The sequence below is a fragment of the Lynx rufus genome, unplaced genomic scaffold, assembly GCF_022079265.1.
Source record: "Lynx rufus isolate CCGP_SWC_20201006 ecotype Redwood Valley unplaced genomic scaffold, mLynRuf1.p SCAF_2, whole genome shotgun sequence".
Taxonomy (NCBI): domain Eukaryota; kingdom Metazoa; phylum Chordata; class Mammalia; order Carnivora; family Felidae; genus Lynx; species Lynx rufus.
This window is the reverse complement of record NW_025814834.1, coordinates 73245558-73260200: the sequence shown is the minus strand read 5'-3', so window position 1 is coordinate 73260200 and position 14643 is coordinate 73245558. Positions and strand designations below refer to the sequence as shown.

General features: G+C 40.4%; 1 protein-coding gene across 1 annotated transcript in view; it reads left to right on the top strand.

Annotated features, from left to right (window-relative positions):
• The first annotated feature begins 11065 nt into the window (after positions 1 to 11065).
• The window catches only part of TANC1 (tetratricopeptide repeat, ankyrin repeat and coiled-coil containing 1), a 139312-nt gene continuing 135734 nt past the window's right edge, over positions 11066 to 14643 (top strand). The window contains exon 1 of the mRNA XM_047082255.1: positions 11066 to 11195. Coding sequence (XP_046938211.1) covers positions 11066 to 11195 — 130 coding nt within the window. The remainder of the gene's footprint in view (positions 11196 to 14643) is intronic.

The following is a 14643-nucleotide window of genomic DNA, read 5'->3' as shown; positions in this document are numbered from 1 at the left end:
TTAGTAGAATGTTTCTAGGCAAGGAATTAATAGTGCAAGTAAGCAAACTTTTCAGAAGCTGGTCGTACCTCTTGCCAAATTGTTTTCCAGGAGGATTGTATTGATTGCCACCTGTGTAAGCAGTATGTGCATGTGCCTGCTTGCGTGACTCTTACTAGTATTGGGTATTTGTAGGTTTTAACAATCTTTGCCAATTTTATAACTTAAAACATGTTATTTGCTTTTAATTAGCTTTTTTTTTTTTTAGATTGGTAGACCTCTTAAGTATTTAGTGCCCATTTATATTTTCTCTTTATTGTCTTTTTATGCCCGTGTCTAGTTGACTCTTGAACAACATGGGGGTTAGAGACACCAACCCTCCACCTCCCTCCCTACCACAGTCAAAAATTCGAGTATAACTTTTGACTCCCCAAGACTTAATTAATAGCCTGTTTTTGACCAGACTTCCTGATAACATAAACATTAACACATTTTGTATATTTATTACTGTATTCTTAAAAAACAATAAGCTAGAGAAAAAAAGGTTAAAATCATAAAGAAAATATTTACAATATTTACAATATTGTACTGTATTTACTGAAAAAATCTGTACTGTATTTACTGAAAAATTTACAATATTTACAATATTGTACTGTATTTACTGAAAAAAAAAATCTGCACTTAAGTGGACCCATGCAGTTCAAATCCGTGTTGTTCAAGAATCAACTGTTTATTTTTTTATCTGTTGGGAATATGAGAGGCTCTTCATTCTGGTTCTTCCCTTTTCCTAGTATGGCCCCTGGTATGTCAGAATGGGGTTTCTTTATAAAGTCACTCACCGAAGAATTTTTATTGAACTTACTAAAACTTGCCTGTGTTCCATTGGTAGAAGTGTCCCCTGCATTGTTGAAGTTTCAGTTTGTGCTGAGGCTGGAGATATGTTAGTCTGATTGGTTCTATTTAATAAATTTATAGAGAAACCAAAATAAAAGCATAAAACCAACTCAAAATGAATCATCAAGTTTTTCACAGTACTTGATAGCATTCTGTCTCTGTGCACAGTCAAAAAGTCTAAATACCTCCTACCACCTGGAGGTGCCCAAAGCTGGACTCCCGGTGAGTTGCTAACAGCAGGCAGGGATAGTTCCAGATAATTAGCATCTCCTTAATAAATTGCTGTATTCTCAAGTGTAAAAGTTTTTATCCATGGTTCAGAATCTTAGATTGTTATGTGTAGGGATTCTTTTTCAAACTAAGGTAAAATAATGAAAGGATTTAGATCTAGAGGAGTCTTAAGAAATTCACTGTCTTCATTTTTTTGAGGAATATTTGGAAAAGAGGCACTGAGCAACTGTCCAGCATTATATAGCTAGTTAAAACAAACATGGAGTCCAAGTGTAGTTTCTGACTCCAGACTAGTTCAGTTTCTATGTCTCTGGCTAGCTGCATTATTTTTGTTTCTAGCACTGAATAAATAGAAAACCTGTCCCTGAGATAGAAGATAGATTTCCTATATATTTATAATTTTTCTCTACAGGGATTATTTTGATTTCCACCCTGCCCCAGCCCCAAAGGATTATTTCTGAGTTTCTTACGTGGTCTTTATCTAGACCCAGTAACTGTGAGTGATATGTCTTCTTTTTCTTTATCTTAAGGACCATTTCTTCTTGGTGTCTTTGAGACTGTTACAAATCAGCCCTATTTAGTTTTTGTAAAGCCATTAAAATACCGTAAATGTAATAGTTAAATATAATGCAATTATTTTTTAAAAAGCTATACAATGGTATTAGAAATAGATAGCATTCCTATTTCTTCTCTGCTTTTTCCTTTGTACTCCCTAAAGGCAGTTAACATTCATAGTTTATTTGATCTTTCTAAGTATTTTCTATGCATATATGTGTATATGTACACACATATGTACATGTGTAGATCCTTAAGAAAATCCAGACTTTACAGTGTTTTATTTTGCAAATTTGTTGATTGTGTTTTTAGACCTTTTTCATATTAGCACACACTAATATATAGGCTTTTAAAAAGTTGCTCAGTATTTGTTACATTGGACAGGTAGCCTGTGGTTTCTTTATTCCCCTGTTGACGGTTGTATCTCTTTTGTTGTCATCATTATCATTAGTACTAGACTGAACTTCCTTGTACATACCTGCCTGCGCTTTCATAAAAATAACTATAAGAAAAAGTTAGTTAACAAGTTTGTTCATTTATAAACTTCCTAGATTTTTGTCAGATTGCCCTTCAAAAAGATGGCATTAAATTTACAACTCCACTTGTGGGACTCCTGGCTGGCTCAATTGGTTAAGTGTCCAACTCTTGGTTTTGGCTCAGGTCATGATCTCACCATCATGAGATCATCTGGGCTTGGTGTGGAGCCCAGCTTGGGTATCTCTCTCTCCTCTCATTATGCTCCACCTCCCTCAAAATAAATAAACTTAAAAAAAAATCTGTAAAATAAAAATGTATAGTTCTACTTTCAGTATATGAAAATGTCTCTTTATACACTTACTAACATGGGTTATAATCAAATTATTTCATCTTTGCAGTGTGATAGGCAAAAATTGTATCTCATTGTTTTAATTACGCGGTTCTTCAGAATGAATTCATACACATTTTTCTGTTTATTGGCTGTTTGAAATCCTACTGCCTGGATTTGTATCCTAGCTCCATAGTTTGCCAGCTGTGTGAACATGAGCAAATTACTTAACCTTTCTGTGCTTCCTGGGTCACTTATGAGGATTAAATGAGTTAATATTTATAAAGGGCTTAAATCCGTGCTTGACATATAGTATATGTTATATGAGTATTTGTCATGAAGATTTAAGTTTTTTTCTCTCTTGCCTGTATGTTTACCTATTTTTCTGTTGGGTTCACTGTTTTAAATTTGTTTTAAAATTTGGTAAGTGGTGAACCATTAATTGTTTACCAGCTGGAGTTCTAAGCAAGTTACACGTGTCCTGTTTAATTTTGAACTATAAACCCTAAAAGGATTCATACAAGTCATCCTTCGTTTTTGGTAGGATTAAGTGAAGGCTTTTGTTTTAATTCTGTAAGTTCAGTGTTGAAAACTGACTGAGAGGTTACACATCATTATTTCAGGGAGGTCAGCTCTCTCTCTTTCCCTGCTTTGTGTGAGAGTTTTGATGCGCTAATCTGATTAAACCTTTTAAAGCTACATCCTTAGCTCTAAGATTGTTAAGATTAGAGGTTCTCGAGTTTTCCCCCCTTTATCCATTAAATGGTTTCCATGGTTATTGGACTTCGCAAACCGTACTTCAAATCCCTTGTGCTCTGTGGAAGCGGCGTCTCCAAGAAGAACAACGCTCTGCTGCTTTGGCTTCAGGAAACTTGGAGTTCTGGTTTAATGTAGCTACTAGCTCTCTGTGAACAAGTGTTTCACTTTTCTGAAGCTCTGTTTCCTTGCCTGTAAAATGAAGGTAATCGTCTGTCATATACTAATTGTAAAGGTCAGATGACGCTGTGTTGTTCTGTTTTGTTTGTTTTAACTTCTGGCACAGTAATATTGGTGATGTGGGGAATTTGTTTTGTTTTTAACCACATGGTATTCTTGGTTTGGGGGAAATGCCCATTAAGGGAGAAAATAAAATACACTCATGAATATTTAAATTTATATCAGGAGTTTTTGATACCCAAGTGTTGTGAGGGAGGGGTGCGATACCTCTTTTTCTTCCTCAAATATATTAAAGAAACTAGGAAGTGAATCCCCTGGGAGAGGATATGGTGGCACTGATAAAAGTTGCTCTTTGAGTACTTATTATGTATCAGACAGTGTGCTAAGTGCTTATAAACAGTTATGCCATATCATGGATGGGGAGCTTAAAGAGCTGATTTAAGACTGTGCAGTTACTAAGTGGCAGAGCCAAGATTCAAACCCAGTTTGTCTCCAAAGGCTGTGTTCTCTTTAGTATAGCAGCCAGGTTGCCTAAGTTCAGTTCCGTTTTAAAATCTGCAAAATGGAGATAACAACAGTATCTGTCTTCTAGGGGTGTTGGTTTTTCTGATGATCCAGTGAGTTAAAGGGCTTAGAACAGTGCCTGGACCATAGTGAGCATTTTAGGCTTGCTCTTATTGTAATTGATGGTACTTTCTGTATCATTCTGGTTCTTTTTTCCCCCCACCCCTTAATCTCCTCCTTTAGCATTTAATAAGTGGCAGCCTCTTGGATATTTTTGTTTCTTTGCCTGTGTGGCAGACACAGCCCTGGCCGTTTCATCTGGTGCAGATGGAGGAGAGCCGTGGTGATGGGCCTGGCCTTAGCGAAGTGCTGTGGGGGCAGTTGCTGTAAATAGTCTGAGATGGCATGTGCTGGCTAGGACAGGGAAGGGGGAAAGGATTTGAGCCCCAAACACAAGGACCCGTCACCAGAAGCCTCTTTATCTGCCAAGAGAAGATGTGTGTGCACTCAAAGGTGTAGTGCCTGCATGATTTGGTGTTCACCTTGCCTTTATAAGAGTGTGCTCTAGTATAATTGTCTAGTGCATTAATTGCCAAATGTGGCTGATTCACTGGAGGCATTTGTGAGTTAAATTCCCATCCTGTGTATTGAATCACTCCTCAGTGGTGGGACCTGAGCATCTGTATTTGTAATTTTTTTTAAGTTTATTTATTTATTTTGAGAGAGAGTGTGTGTGCACATGTGTGTGAGTGGGGAGGGGCAGAGAGAACCTCAAGCAGACTCCATGCTGTCAGCACAGAGCCCGACGTGGGGCCCGATCCCATGAATCATGAGATCATGACCTGAGCTGAAATCAAGAGTCAGATGCTTAATCGACTGAGCCACCCAGGTGCCCCTATAATGGCTTTTGAATGGTTAGCCAGGTTTGAGAGCCACTAGGATGCTGTTTGTTTTTGAGTCTGTGCAGGGCCACCCCCAGCCAGCCATGGCAGAAGTGTGTGTGTGTGTGTGTGTGTGTGTGTGTGTGTGTGTGTGTGTGTGTGTATGACTTTGAAAAGTCTTGGGAGAAGGAACTTCCCCATTATCTAATCAACCCCATTCTTGGCAGCCCTCTAAAGATGAATTGGAAATACAGGTCTACAAGCAGGTGAGTGATAAGGGTTCCATTCCAGAAATAACCAGGGACAGGATTTCATCAAATTAATTTGTTAGTTATATTTTATTTGGGTCTTGTGTTTATGTCGATGCCTCATCAATATTTGCTTATTCTCATGCTTCGAAGTTACATACACAGGAAGTAATAGCTATTGAATGTAATTTTGATATTTAATTTACATGCAGCTTAATGGAAGTTGTTAGAGGGCTGTGTTTCCCAGTGCAGTGCTCAGAGAATGAATGGAGTAGCTCACATTCCATTTTATAGTCGAGAAATCATGATTAGAGTGGAATGTGAATATGGTTAGCTGTGGTGAGACAATATTGACATTGTTGCTAAGATATTGTACCAGACATGTCATTGAGGCTGCTTTTTTTCCGAAACTGAGTGATGCTCCCCCCCCCAACACCCCCCCTCCCCTGCCCCAATTTGTGGTGCTGGTGGTGCTGGTGAAGCAGGAATATAGCAAATAAAATAACAGATGCAGAAAATGTCTTCTCATTCTCCCACTCCCTGCCCTGCAGTACAGGCCTGAAAAGGATCTTGTTAAACAGCCACATGTACACAATTGATTTAGTCTGCTTTTTTCTAGGATGTGTGCTGAATTGGTTACATTGCATTTTTAACGTGTTTTTGTACGGAAGAAACTTTCAGGGCTGCCTAGAAACTTGGAGGCATTTCCCCCCAAATGTTTATAGATACCATTTTCCTTGTAAGGAGTTGAAATGAGATAAATGGTGGCAGCTCCCTCTTCTCCTTCCTTTCTCTTGTAACAAGGCCTGTTGGCAGGAGTATTGCTGATGGGCCTGCCAGGGTTTGGATTTGAGTAGTCAGTGAGGGGGTGGTGTGCTGGTTATGGTATTGTTCTAAAAGTCTTTTTCCCTCCACTTACTTTTCCACCCCCAAAATGTCATCGTGTCCAATATGACAGAATGTTCCTGGTGATTATCATTCAGGGAAACATGACTTGCTAAATTATCTGTGGATGACAGTCAGAATTTCTTAAGCACTGAAAAGCATTCCATGCTTGGTACACACCTTGGCTAGGAGATCCATGGTGTACACAGAAGCAGGCCAGTATAAAGCCATGATGCAGAACTCTGTGGGTCAGACTGCCTGGGTTCAAATCCACATGTAGCATTTACAGGCTGTGGGGCCCTAGGCAGCTCACTTAGTAGGCTCCCTAAGCAATAGTTTTCTCAGCTATAGCCCAGGAGCAATGCCACCAAATGGAATAGGATGAATAAATAAGCTAATGTGTATACAGTGCTTAGCAAGATGTCTGGTACACAAAGTAAGGCCTTTACTGCTAACTTAATCACCCTCATTATTATTAGGACAGTTACATTTGATGAACATGTATATCTAGTTAGAGCAGAGAACTCTCTGTAAATCCGGATGTGTTACTTGGGTACTTCCTGCAATGTGAAATTCCAGGGTAAGTGAGCTCCAGCAGTCATAGTGGGGCTAAACGTGTAATTGAGATGGAGAATAGCTTGAGGAGTTGGATATTCAATGGGTAGCTGCAGTCCTCAGGGCTGCCTCCTTGCAGTTCCAAGGCACCATTCACAATAGATGTGAGACATGCAGCACAGTGATCCTACTGTCATTCTTCCTCACATCACACTCAAGATCTACAGAAAAAGTGGAGTTTTCTATGTTATAAGAAGTCATATTCAGGATATTGTTTTTGAGAAAGTTTAATGTTAAGAGAAGTTTGGTTGGAGATTGGAGGTTGTAAGCAGAGAAATCAGAGTGTAGACAGAGCTGGGGCAGTGAGGTTCTATTAAGTACTTTGAAGTATATAGAACAAGGAACTGGATCTTGGACTGCACAATGACCATAGAATACAGCCAGAACAGACCTTCCCTGTGAGATCAACCAATAAGGAAGACTTTTTGATGTCTGTAAGACTTGGGGAAAAGAGGACCATAGACAGTTTAAGCTACATGGACAAGGGCAAGTCTGAGCCAGGTGGTTGAATAGGCATAGTTGGAGGTGCATGGATAAGGGAAAAGTGAGTCTCTGTTCCTGGAGAAGGGTATTCATAAGAGCAATAACTTGGCAGATATCCATCAGGGGCTTACTGGGAAACCTCCAGAAGTAGAAAGAGATAGGTACAAATTTATGTTTCAAATAAATGTTTGATGAAAAATAAATTGTGTTTTCTTTTTCTTTTTTTAAACAATCTTTTTTAATGTTTATTTTTGAGAGACAGAGGGAGACACAGAATCTGAAGCAGGCTCCACAGACTCCAAGCTGTCAGTCAGCACAGAGCCTGATGTGGGGCTCGAACCCGCAGACCGTGAGATCATGACCTGGGCCGAAGTCAGACAGTCAATTGACTGAGCCACCCAGAAGCCCCAAGTGTGTTTTCTTATAAAACATTCTCATTATAAAAATGTCAGAAGATATGTCAAATGAAAAATGTAAAAGGGAAAAACCATTGCTGCTTCCACCCCCTTAAGAATAACCATCAGCATTTTATCAAACCTTCTTCTGGCTTTTGGTTGTGCATATTCTTTTCCCATTGGTATACAGCATATACAAAATTGTGTGTACTGGCTTAAATGTTGCTCCCTTTGTTTTTTTTTTTTAAAGTTGATCATATGGTAAACTCAAATCTTTCTTTTTCATAATTTCAGTTCCTTGGCAATGAAAATGGTTGTTGTGGTGTTCTGCACTCCTCTGCTTGTTTAGGAAACGGTGGGGCGGTGGTGTGGGAGAGCTCTCTCTGCCCAGTGTCACAACCATGCAAAAAATGTTAGCCATTGTTAGCAAGTTCTGGCACAGGGCATTATTGTTTTAAGAGGTTGCCAGATAAGGTAAGAGATTGTTTCTGCACTAAGGGGTGAAGGATATGGTTCAAAAACCACATTTCCTGAATGAGCAGGGACTGGAAGCAGAAGAGGGAGACAGCTGAATGAGGTGTTTGGAGGCTGGGCTTGGCCTAGAGTTTATTGTCTTCTTTTCTTTTCTTTTCTTTTCTTTTCTTTTCTTTTCTTTTCTCTTGTCTTGTCTTGTCTTGTCTTGTCTTTTTTTTTTTTTTTTTTTTAATGGTAATGTCCTCAGTATTGAGTAGTTAATTTTAGTTCTTAAGTAACTTTTTTTCTCAAGGATAAATGGGCTGGGCATTTTCTGAGCCTTTGAGTTTCTGATAATTTTTTTTTTTCTGGTTGATACTGTACTTAATGGAAAACTTGGTATAGTTTTATAAGGTTTGGTCTTGCTATTCCCTCCCTCAAATTCTGTGGGTGTTGCTTTTGACTTCTGTTTTTTTGGTATTGGTTGGAGAGGAGAAGTGTTGTGGGTTGAATTCTGTCCCCGCCAAAAAATGTTGAGGTTCTAACCCTCAATACCTGTGAAGGTGACCTTATTTGGAAGTAGGGTCTTTGTAGACATAATTGAGGTAAAATGAGATTGTACAGGACTAGGGTAGGCCCTAATTTACTATGACTGCCCTTAGAAGAAAAGAAGCACAGACATAGGGGAGGAGGCCATGTGATGACACAGGCAGAGATTGATGTGTCTACAAGCTAAAGATAACAAGCAACACCGGAAACCAAGAAAGGCTTGGACTAGATTCTCCCCTGGAGCGTTCAGAGAGAGCCTGGCTCTGCCCAACACCCTTAAATTGTAGACTTGAAGCCTTCAATTTCTGTTTAAGCTACCCAGTTTATGGTACTCTGTTACAGCAGCCTGAGAAACTAAGATAAGCAGTCTGAGGGGAGTTGGGTTCTGGTTCCTTTGAAAGTCTCTGTGGTTTTGTAGCCCATTAAACTTTTTTTTTTTTTTTTTTTACTTTTTCTCTTTCTCTTTCTTTCTTTCTTTCTTTCTCTTTCTTTCTTTCTTTCTTTCTTTCTTCTTTCTTTTCTTTCCTTTCTTTTCTTTCCTTTCTTTCTTTTCTTTCTTTCTTTTCTTTCTTTCTTTCTTTTCTTTCTTTCTTTCTTTTCTTTCCTTTCTTTCTTTTCTTTTTTCTTTCTTTCTTTCTTTCTTTCTTTCTTTCTTTCTTTCCTTCTTTCTTTCTTTCTTTTCTTTTTCTTTCTTTTCTTTCTTTTCTTTCTTTTCTTTCTTTTCTCCTTACCTGGATATTTGTGATAAAGAAAAAATTATCAGCTTAGTTTTGCCAAGATGAGTCAAGGTGCAGTCCCTTCAGGGAAACAGCCTGGGGTATGGTGGGTTCTTTTTATCTGCATACTTTAATTCAGAAAAAATATTTTTTAAATGTTTGTTTATTTTTGAGAGAGAGAGAGAGCATGTGTGTGTGCACACAAGCAGGGGAGGGGCGGAGCGAGAGAGGGGGACAGAGGATTTGAAGCCGTCTCTGTGCTGACAGCAGAAAGCCCTATGCAGGGCTTGAACTCAAGAACTATGAAATCATGACCTGAGCCAAAGTCGGATGCTTAACTGACTGAGCCTGCCAGGTACCCTGTTGGGTTTGTTTTCTTTTTTCTAAAGTGTATTTATTTATTTTGAGAAAGAGAGAACACATGAGCAGAGAGGGGCAGAGAGAAGCCCAAGCAGGTTCTGTACTAGCAGCATGAAACCCCGTGTAGGGCTTGAACCCACAAACTGTGAGCTCATGAGCTGAGCTGAAATTAAGAGTTGGATGCTTAACTCACTGAGCCACCCAGGTGCCCCCAGATTTGTTTGTTTTTAGTTTTTAAAATATCATGTCCTCATTTCATCTCAAAAACACCTTTTGTTTTTCATATCTATAATCTTTACTCACATCATTAAAATGTTTGCCCTTCTCCTCTGATTCTGGGGAGACTTCCTTAAGCTTGTTCTTTATCACCGAGTGGATTTTCTATAGTGTTAATTTTATTCTTTATGCCTGAAATGTGGATCGAAATCTGGTTACTGCTTTTTAAATTTCCTTGCTTGTCTTCCCTTATTTTTAGTGTGAATCTAGTGTATAGATGAAATAATCAAAATAACACAGCATATGAAGGGTATAGAGACCATATTATCCTCTATTCTACTGAGGGTGCCATGCAATTCACTGAATTTTTTTTCTCCATCTTTTTTTTCTTTTTTTTTTTTTTTTGAGTCTTCAAGAAGATACTCTTTTCCTTTCTCTCATAAGCTATATGTTTGCTCATTCTGCCATCATTTATTATTTTGGGGGTGTTTGTAGGGGAGGCTTTTCATCAAAGAGAAAAGGTATAGTCAGCCCTGTTTTTTTGTTGTTGTTGTTGTTTATTTTGATTTGTTTGTTTTGTTTTTGAGAAAGAGAGAGACATAGAGTACGAGCTGGGGAGGGGCAGAGAGAGACACACACAGAATATGAAGCAGGCTCCAGGCTCTGAGCTGTCAGCACAGAGCCCAACGCAGGGCTCAAACTCATGAATGGTGAGATCATGACCTGAGCCAAAGTCAGACTCCTAACCAACGGAGCCACCCGGGTGCCCCTAGTCAGCCCTGTTTTACCTACATGGATTGATCTGTTGGTTCCTGTTGGTAGGTGTGGGGGAAAGACAGGAGCAGATGCCCAGGAAAGGGCCTGGATAGCTCTCTGACCTGGTGGGCTAAGTGTGCTTAGGCCCCTGGTTGTTTCAATAACAACAAAAGATGCCCTGTTACTATCCTTACATTATTGGAAGTTCTTTCCTTTTCTGACACTCCCTTATCTTTCCATATGGTTTTTGCATTTATGAGCTTGCCTCTTACTTTGTAGTTACAAGTATTTTGTCAGGGTCTTGGGAGATGTTTTAAGTGAAACAGGAATTACCACCTTTAGCCTACCATCACCCCACCCCCTGTACTATGGGCTGTCCCCCTCTCTTCCTTGTACTTCCATAGTCCTTGGTCCTGCCTGTTTCATTCCTAGCCCTTTCAGCCTCTGCTTCCTCCCCATCCCCTCTACCCCCCTGCCAAGCCTGTCTCTCTTCCTGCCCTCTTCCTGGCAGACCTCTGGATTATCCTGTGTGTGCTGCAACCACAGGTGTGCCCACACTCCACCACCAGCAGCAGAGATGCCCAGGACCTGGAAGAGAGCCGGAATGCATGGTGGGCAGAAAAGAAATGAAACGTGTGCCTACACAGAGCCCATCGATGACAGGAGCACGTGTGTTCTGTGCTACCGAGAATCCGACCTTCTTCAGAGCAGGGTCCTGTACTGCGTCCACTTCAGTCAGTAGAACATAAGCTCCTCTAGCGGTCAGCCCCAAACACGGTCACTTTGGATGATCTTTGTGGAACAGATTTTCATTTCATCCACTTGCCAGGTCAGGCCATGGTGGGTGGCCCATTTAGACTTAAGATCTTCATGTCCATACAAGGCTCAATCCTAGGGGATGCAAATATAAAATATTTACAGGAAACATATGCACATAAAATGTAAACCATATAAAAGTATACACCTCTCATCCATGCTCCCAACTGGTCATTTCCCTTTCCCAGAGTCAGCCACTGCTGCTGGTTCCTGTGTGTCCTTCTAGAGACCCCACACATGTACAACTGTGTATGTTTACACAGATTTATATACATAAGTTTATAGTGTATATACAGATGTGTATACAGATAGGCACACATATGCACGTACACACACACACACTCAAGGAATGTACATTGTGTTATAATCATCTGTATGGTGTTCTCCAATTTCTTTCCCTTTTCATCTCTCCCACCTCTGTCTTGGAATAGGAGCATAAACATTTTGGATCTCTTTGACCACCTTCCTGCCTCAGTGGTTCTCAATCCTGGCTGCACCTGAGAATCAGTTGGGGGAGAACTGTCAGTGCCTGAACCATACCCCAGACCAGTTACAACAGCCTCGCTGGGGAGGGCTCAAGTTTCCCTGTGTGCAGGGATTGGGCACTACAGCTTTAGTCGTGTGCAGGAGCAGCAGGCCCAGTGGACTCAGGGACCCGAGTACTGAGTGTACCTGACAAGGAAATACAGAATAACGGATTCCATGTAGATTGAGGATGAATCCTACCAGGCTGCTTTGACCACAGCCGGCCCACTGCTTTCTTCTTCCTCTGGGCCGGATAGAGTGGCCACATTCTTGGTTCGATGAGGCGAGAATGACACTCAGCACATCCACCAAGGGCAGAGAGAGCAGGGCCCAATGCTGCAAGAGTTAAATGAATTTACAGTGCAGAGGGAAAGGAGAAGAAACTATTTAAGGTGCTTGGTTACTAAACATCTAACTCAGATCCACTTTGCTTGCATGGTGACAGCATAAGGTGTGACTGACTGAAAGAAAATTAATGATCTGAGCCCGGGTGCCTCCCAAATGGAATGGTCCAGGAGTGCTGTGGAGCTAATTAACCAGCCTGCACGAAAAGTGAAAATAGATGAGGGAACAGGTTTCTTTTCACAGTGGCCTGGTACTGTGCATAGACCTACATATACTATTTTTGGCATTCCCTATTAAGTATTCAAAATGACGTAATGTTGAAAGGCATAGCTCAGTACCCTTTTTTCAGGGTAGTGGAATGGATTCTGGATTGGACTGCCTGGATTCAGAGTCAGCCCTGCCATTGGTCGGTGTCCTTGGGCAAGATGCTGGGTACTTTCTGTGTGGTAGACTCCTTGTCAGAGGAGTATTAAAAACAACACCCACTTCATGAGGTCGTTGTGAGGATATGAGATAATGGGTATAAAGTGTCTCCAACGAACCCTGTCCTAACACATAGTACGTCAAAGAAGGCACTTACTGTGTTGAAATACACTCCTCTAGGGCTTGGGGGTAGGAATTTTTCTGAGGTCTTGTATTTAAGCTTAGAAACTCTTGCCTGGTGGACCTGCCTTAAAGGAGAATTTTGACAATAAGAGAGGAAATGCCAGTCTCTTTCCTCATCGTCTGTGTCAGGGTAAAGTATGTCTGGTTCTGTAACCACTGAGTATTGAGAATAAAACTGTGAGGATAGTATTTACTGATCTCCATGTAGAATCTGCTTCGTGGATTTTTGAAGACAAAAGGATAAACTTGTCCTGTTGACCAGGTTTTTCTGTACTGGGGAGTGGGGGTGGAAGTTAGCTGCTTTGTTGCCTCCTAACAGTATTGTTTGAGTCTTAGTCACGACTCTGTGAATAATGTTCTGGAAAATTGCTTTCTTGGATACATTTATCTTGACTCTCTTTTTGAAAATGTACATTAACAATCAGTAGCTTTGGCTGGTTACTTGGGGAGATCCTATAAGACATAAAACGGTTTAAAATGCTTTCGGTTGCAGAGGGAGCCTTCCAAAGGCTCCCAAAATGATACTTGGATCTTGTGGGAGGAAATCTTCCAATTTTCTAGGTTTCTGTAAATATATATGAGTTATGTGGTTATAAAACCTTATGATGGAAAATATGTTTAAGAAACATTAATGCACTCCCAGGCGGGGACTGCACAAAAGATGCCCTAACACATTTAATGCCCTAGTTAAACGTACTGCACAAGTCCCGTTTTCTGGAACTGGATAAACAGAACATTCTTTCTTTCTATTCTGAGCTTCCATCCTCCCCCCTCCACCTGACCCTCCCCACCCCCCACCTAGTGATTTCAATGGCACAATAAATGGAAATCTTATTTCCTGCATCTGCAGACCTATTTACCTGAATGTCTGAGCTCACCCTTGCCTTTCTCAGGTCTGCTCTTTCTGAAATGCGATTTTGCTTTCATCTCCCTGGCTTCTTTGCCCTCGTTTTTTAAGCCTTCTCTAATCCTGCACTCCATTTACTTTAATCTGTAATGTTGGACATTGCCATTCTGCATAGACACCTTTAAACATTCATCATCTCCCAGATTTGCATTTTCTTCCACTATGAACTTAAATCCCTTTTCACAGTCTATAACAGTAGAAAAAAAATTTAAAATAAAGAAGTGTTATCAAAAGCCATTTCTGCCAATTTAAAATGCCTTATTGGATGGCTTTATCCCCTTTGATAATTCCATTATCTTGGCAAACTATGACTGGGACTTATAGTTCCTTTGTGTTATACATATGTGCATATGTACATATTTAGTTATATGTATTACAAATAGGAAGAACCTTATGCCCCCATGCCATTTATGGTCTTTTATTTTTGGAATTCAAAGAAGTGGTGATTTTAAAATAAAAGTATGTGTGGGTTTGTGGTGTGTGTGTGTGTGTGTATGTGCGTGTGTGTGCGCGTGTGTGCATGCGTGTGCTGGAGGCTGTATGTGACCTGCAAAGCCTAAACTTTAAAAGCAAAACTGTGCTGACCCTTTATAGACTTGTTACTTAAAAATGTGTCTGTTTTGGGTACCTCCATTTTTTTTTTTTCAAAGTACAGGTCTTTTTTTTTTTGTTTGTTTATTTTTGAGAGAGAGACCAAGCAAGAGCAGGCGAAGGGCAGAGAGAGAGGGAGACAAAATCCAAAGCAGACTCCAGGCTCTGAGCTGTCAGCACAGAGCCCAACACGGGGCTCAAACTCACAAATTGTGAGATCATGACCTGAACCGAAGTCAGGTGCTCAGCCGACTGAGCCATCTAGGCACCCCTCAGACGTGTGGGGTAGTGTGTTAGAGCCTGAGCTGGCCAGTTTTAGGAATTGGGAGAGAAGGTCATTCTAGGTGTTTGACCCATGCTCGTCAATTTCAACACCTATGTCCCATTGTTTC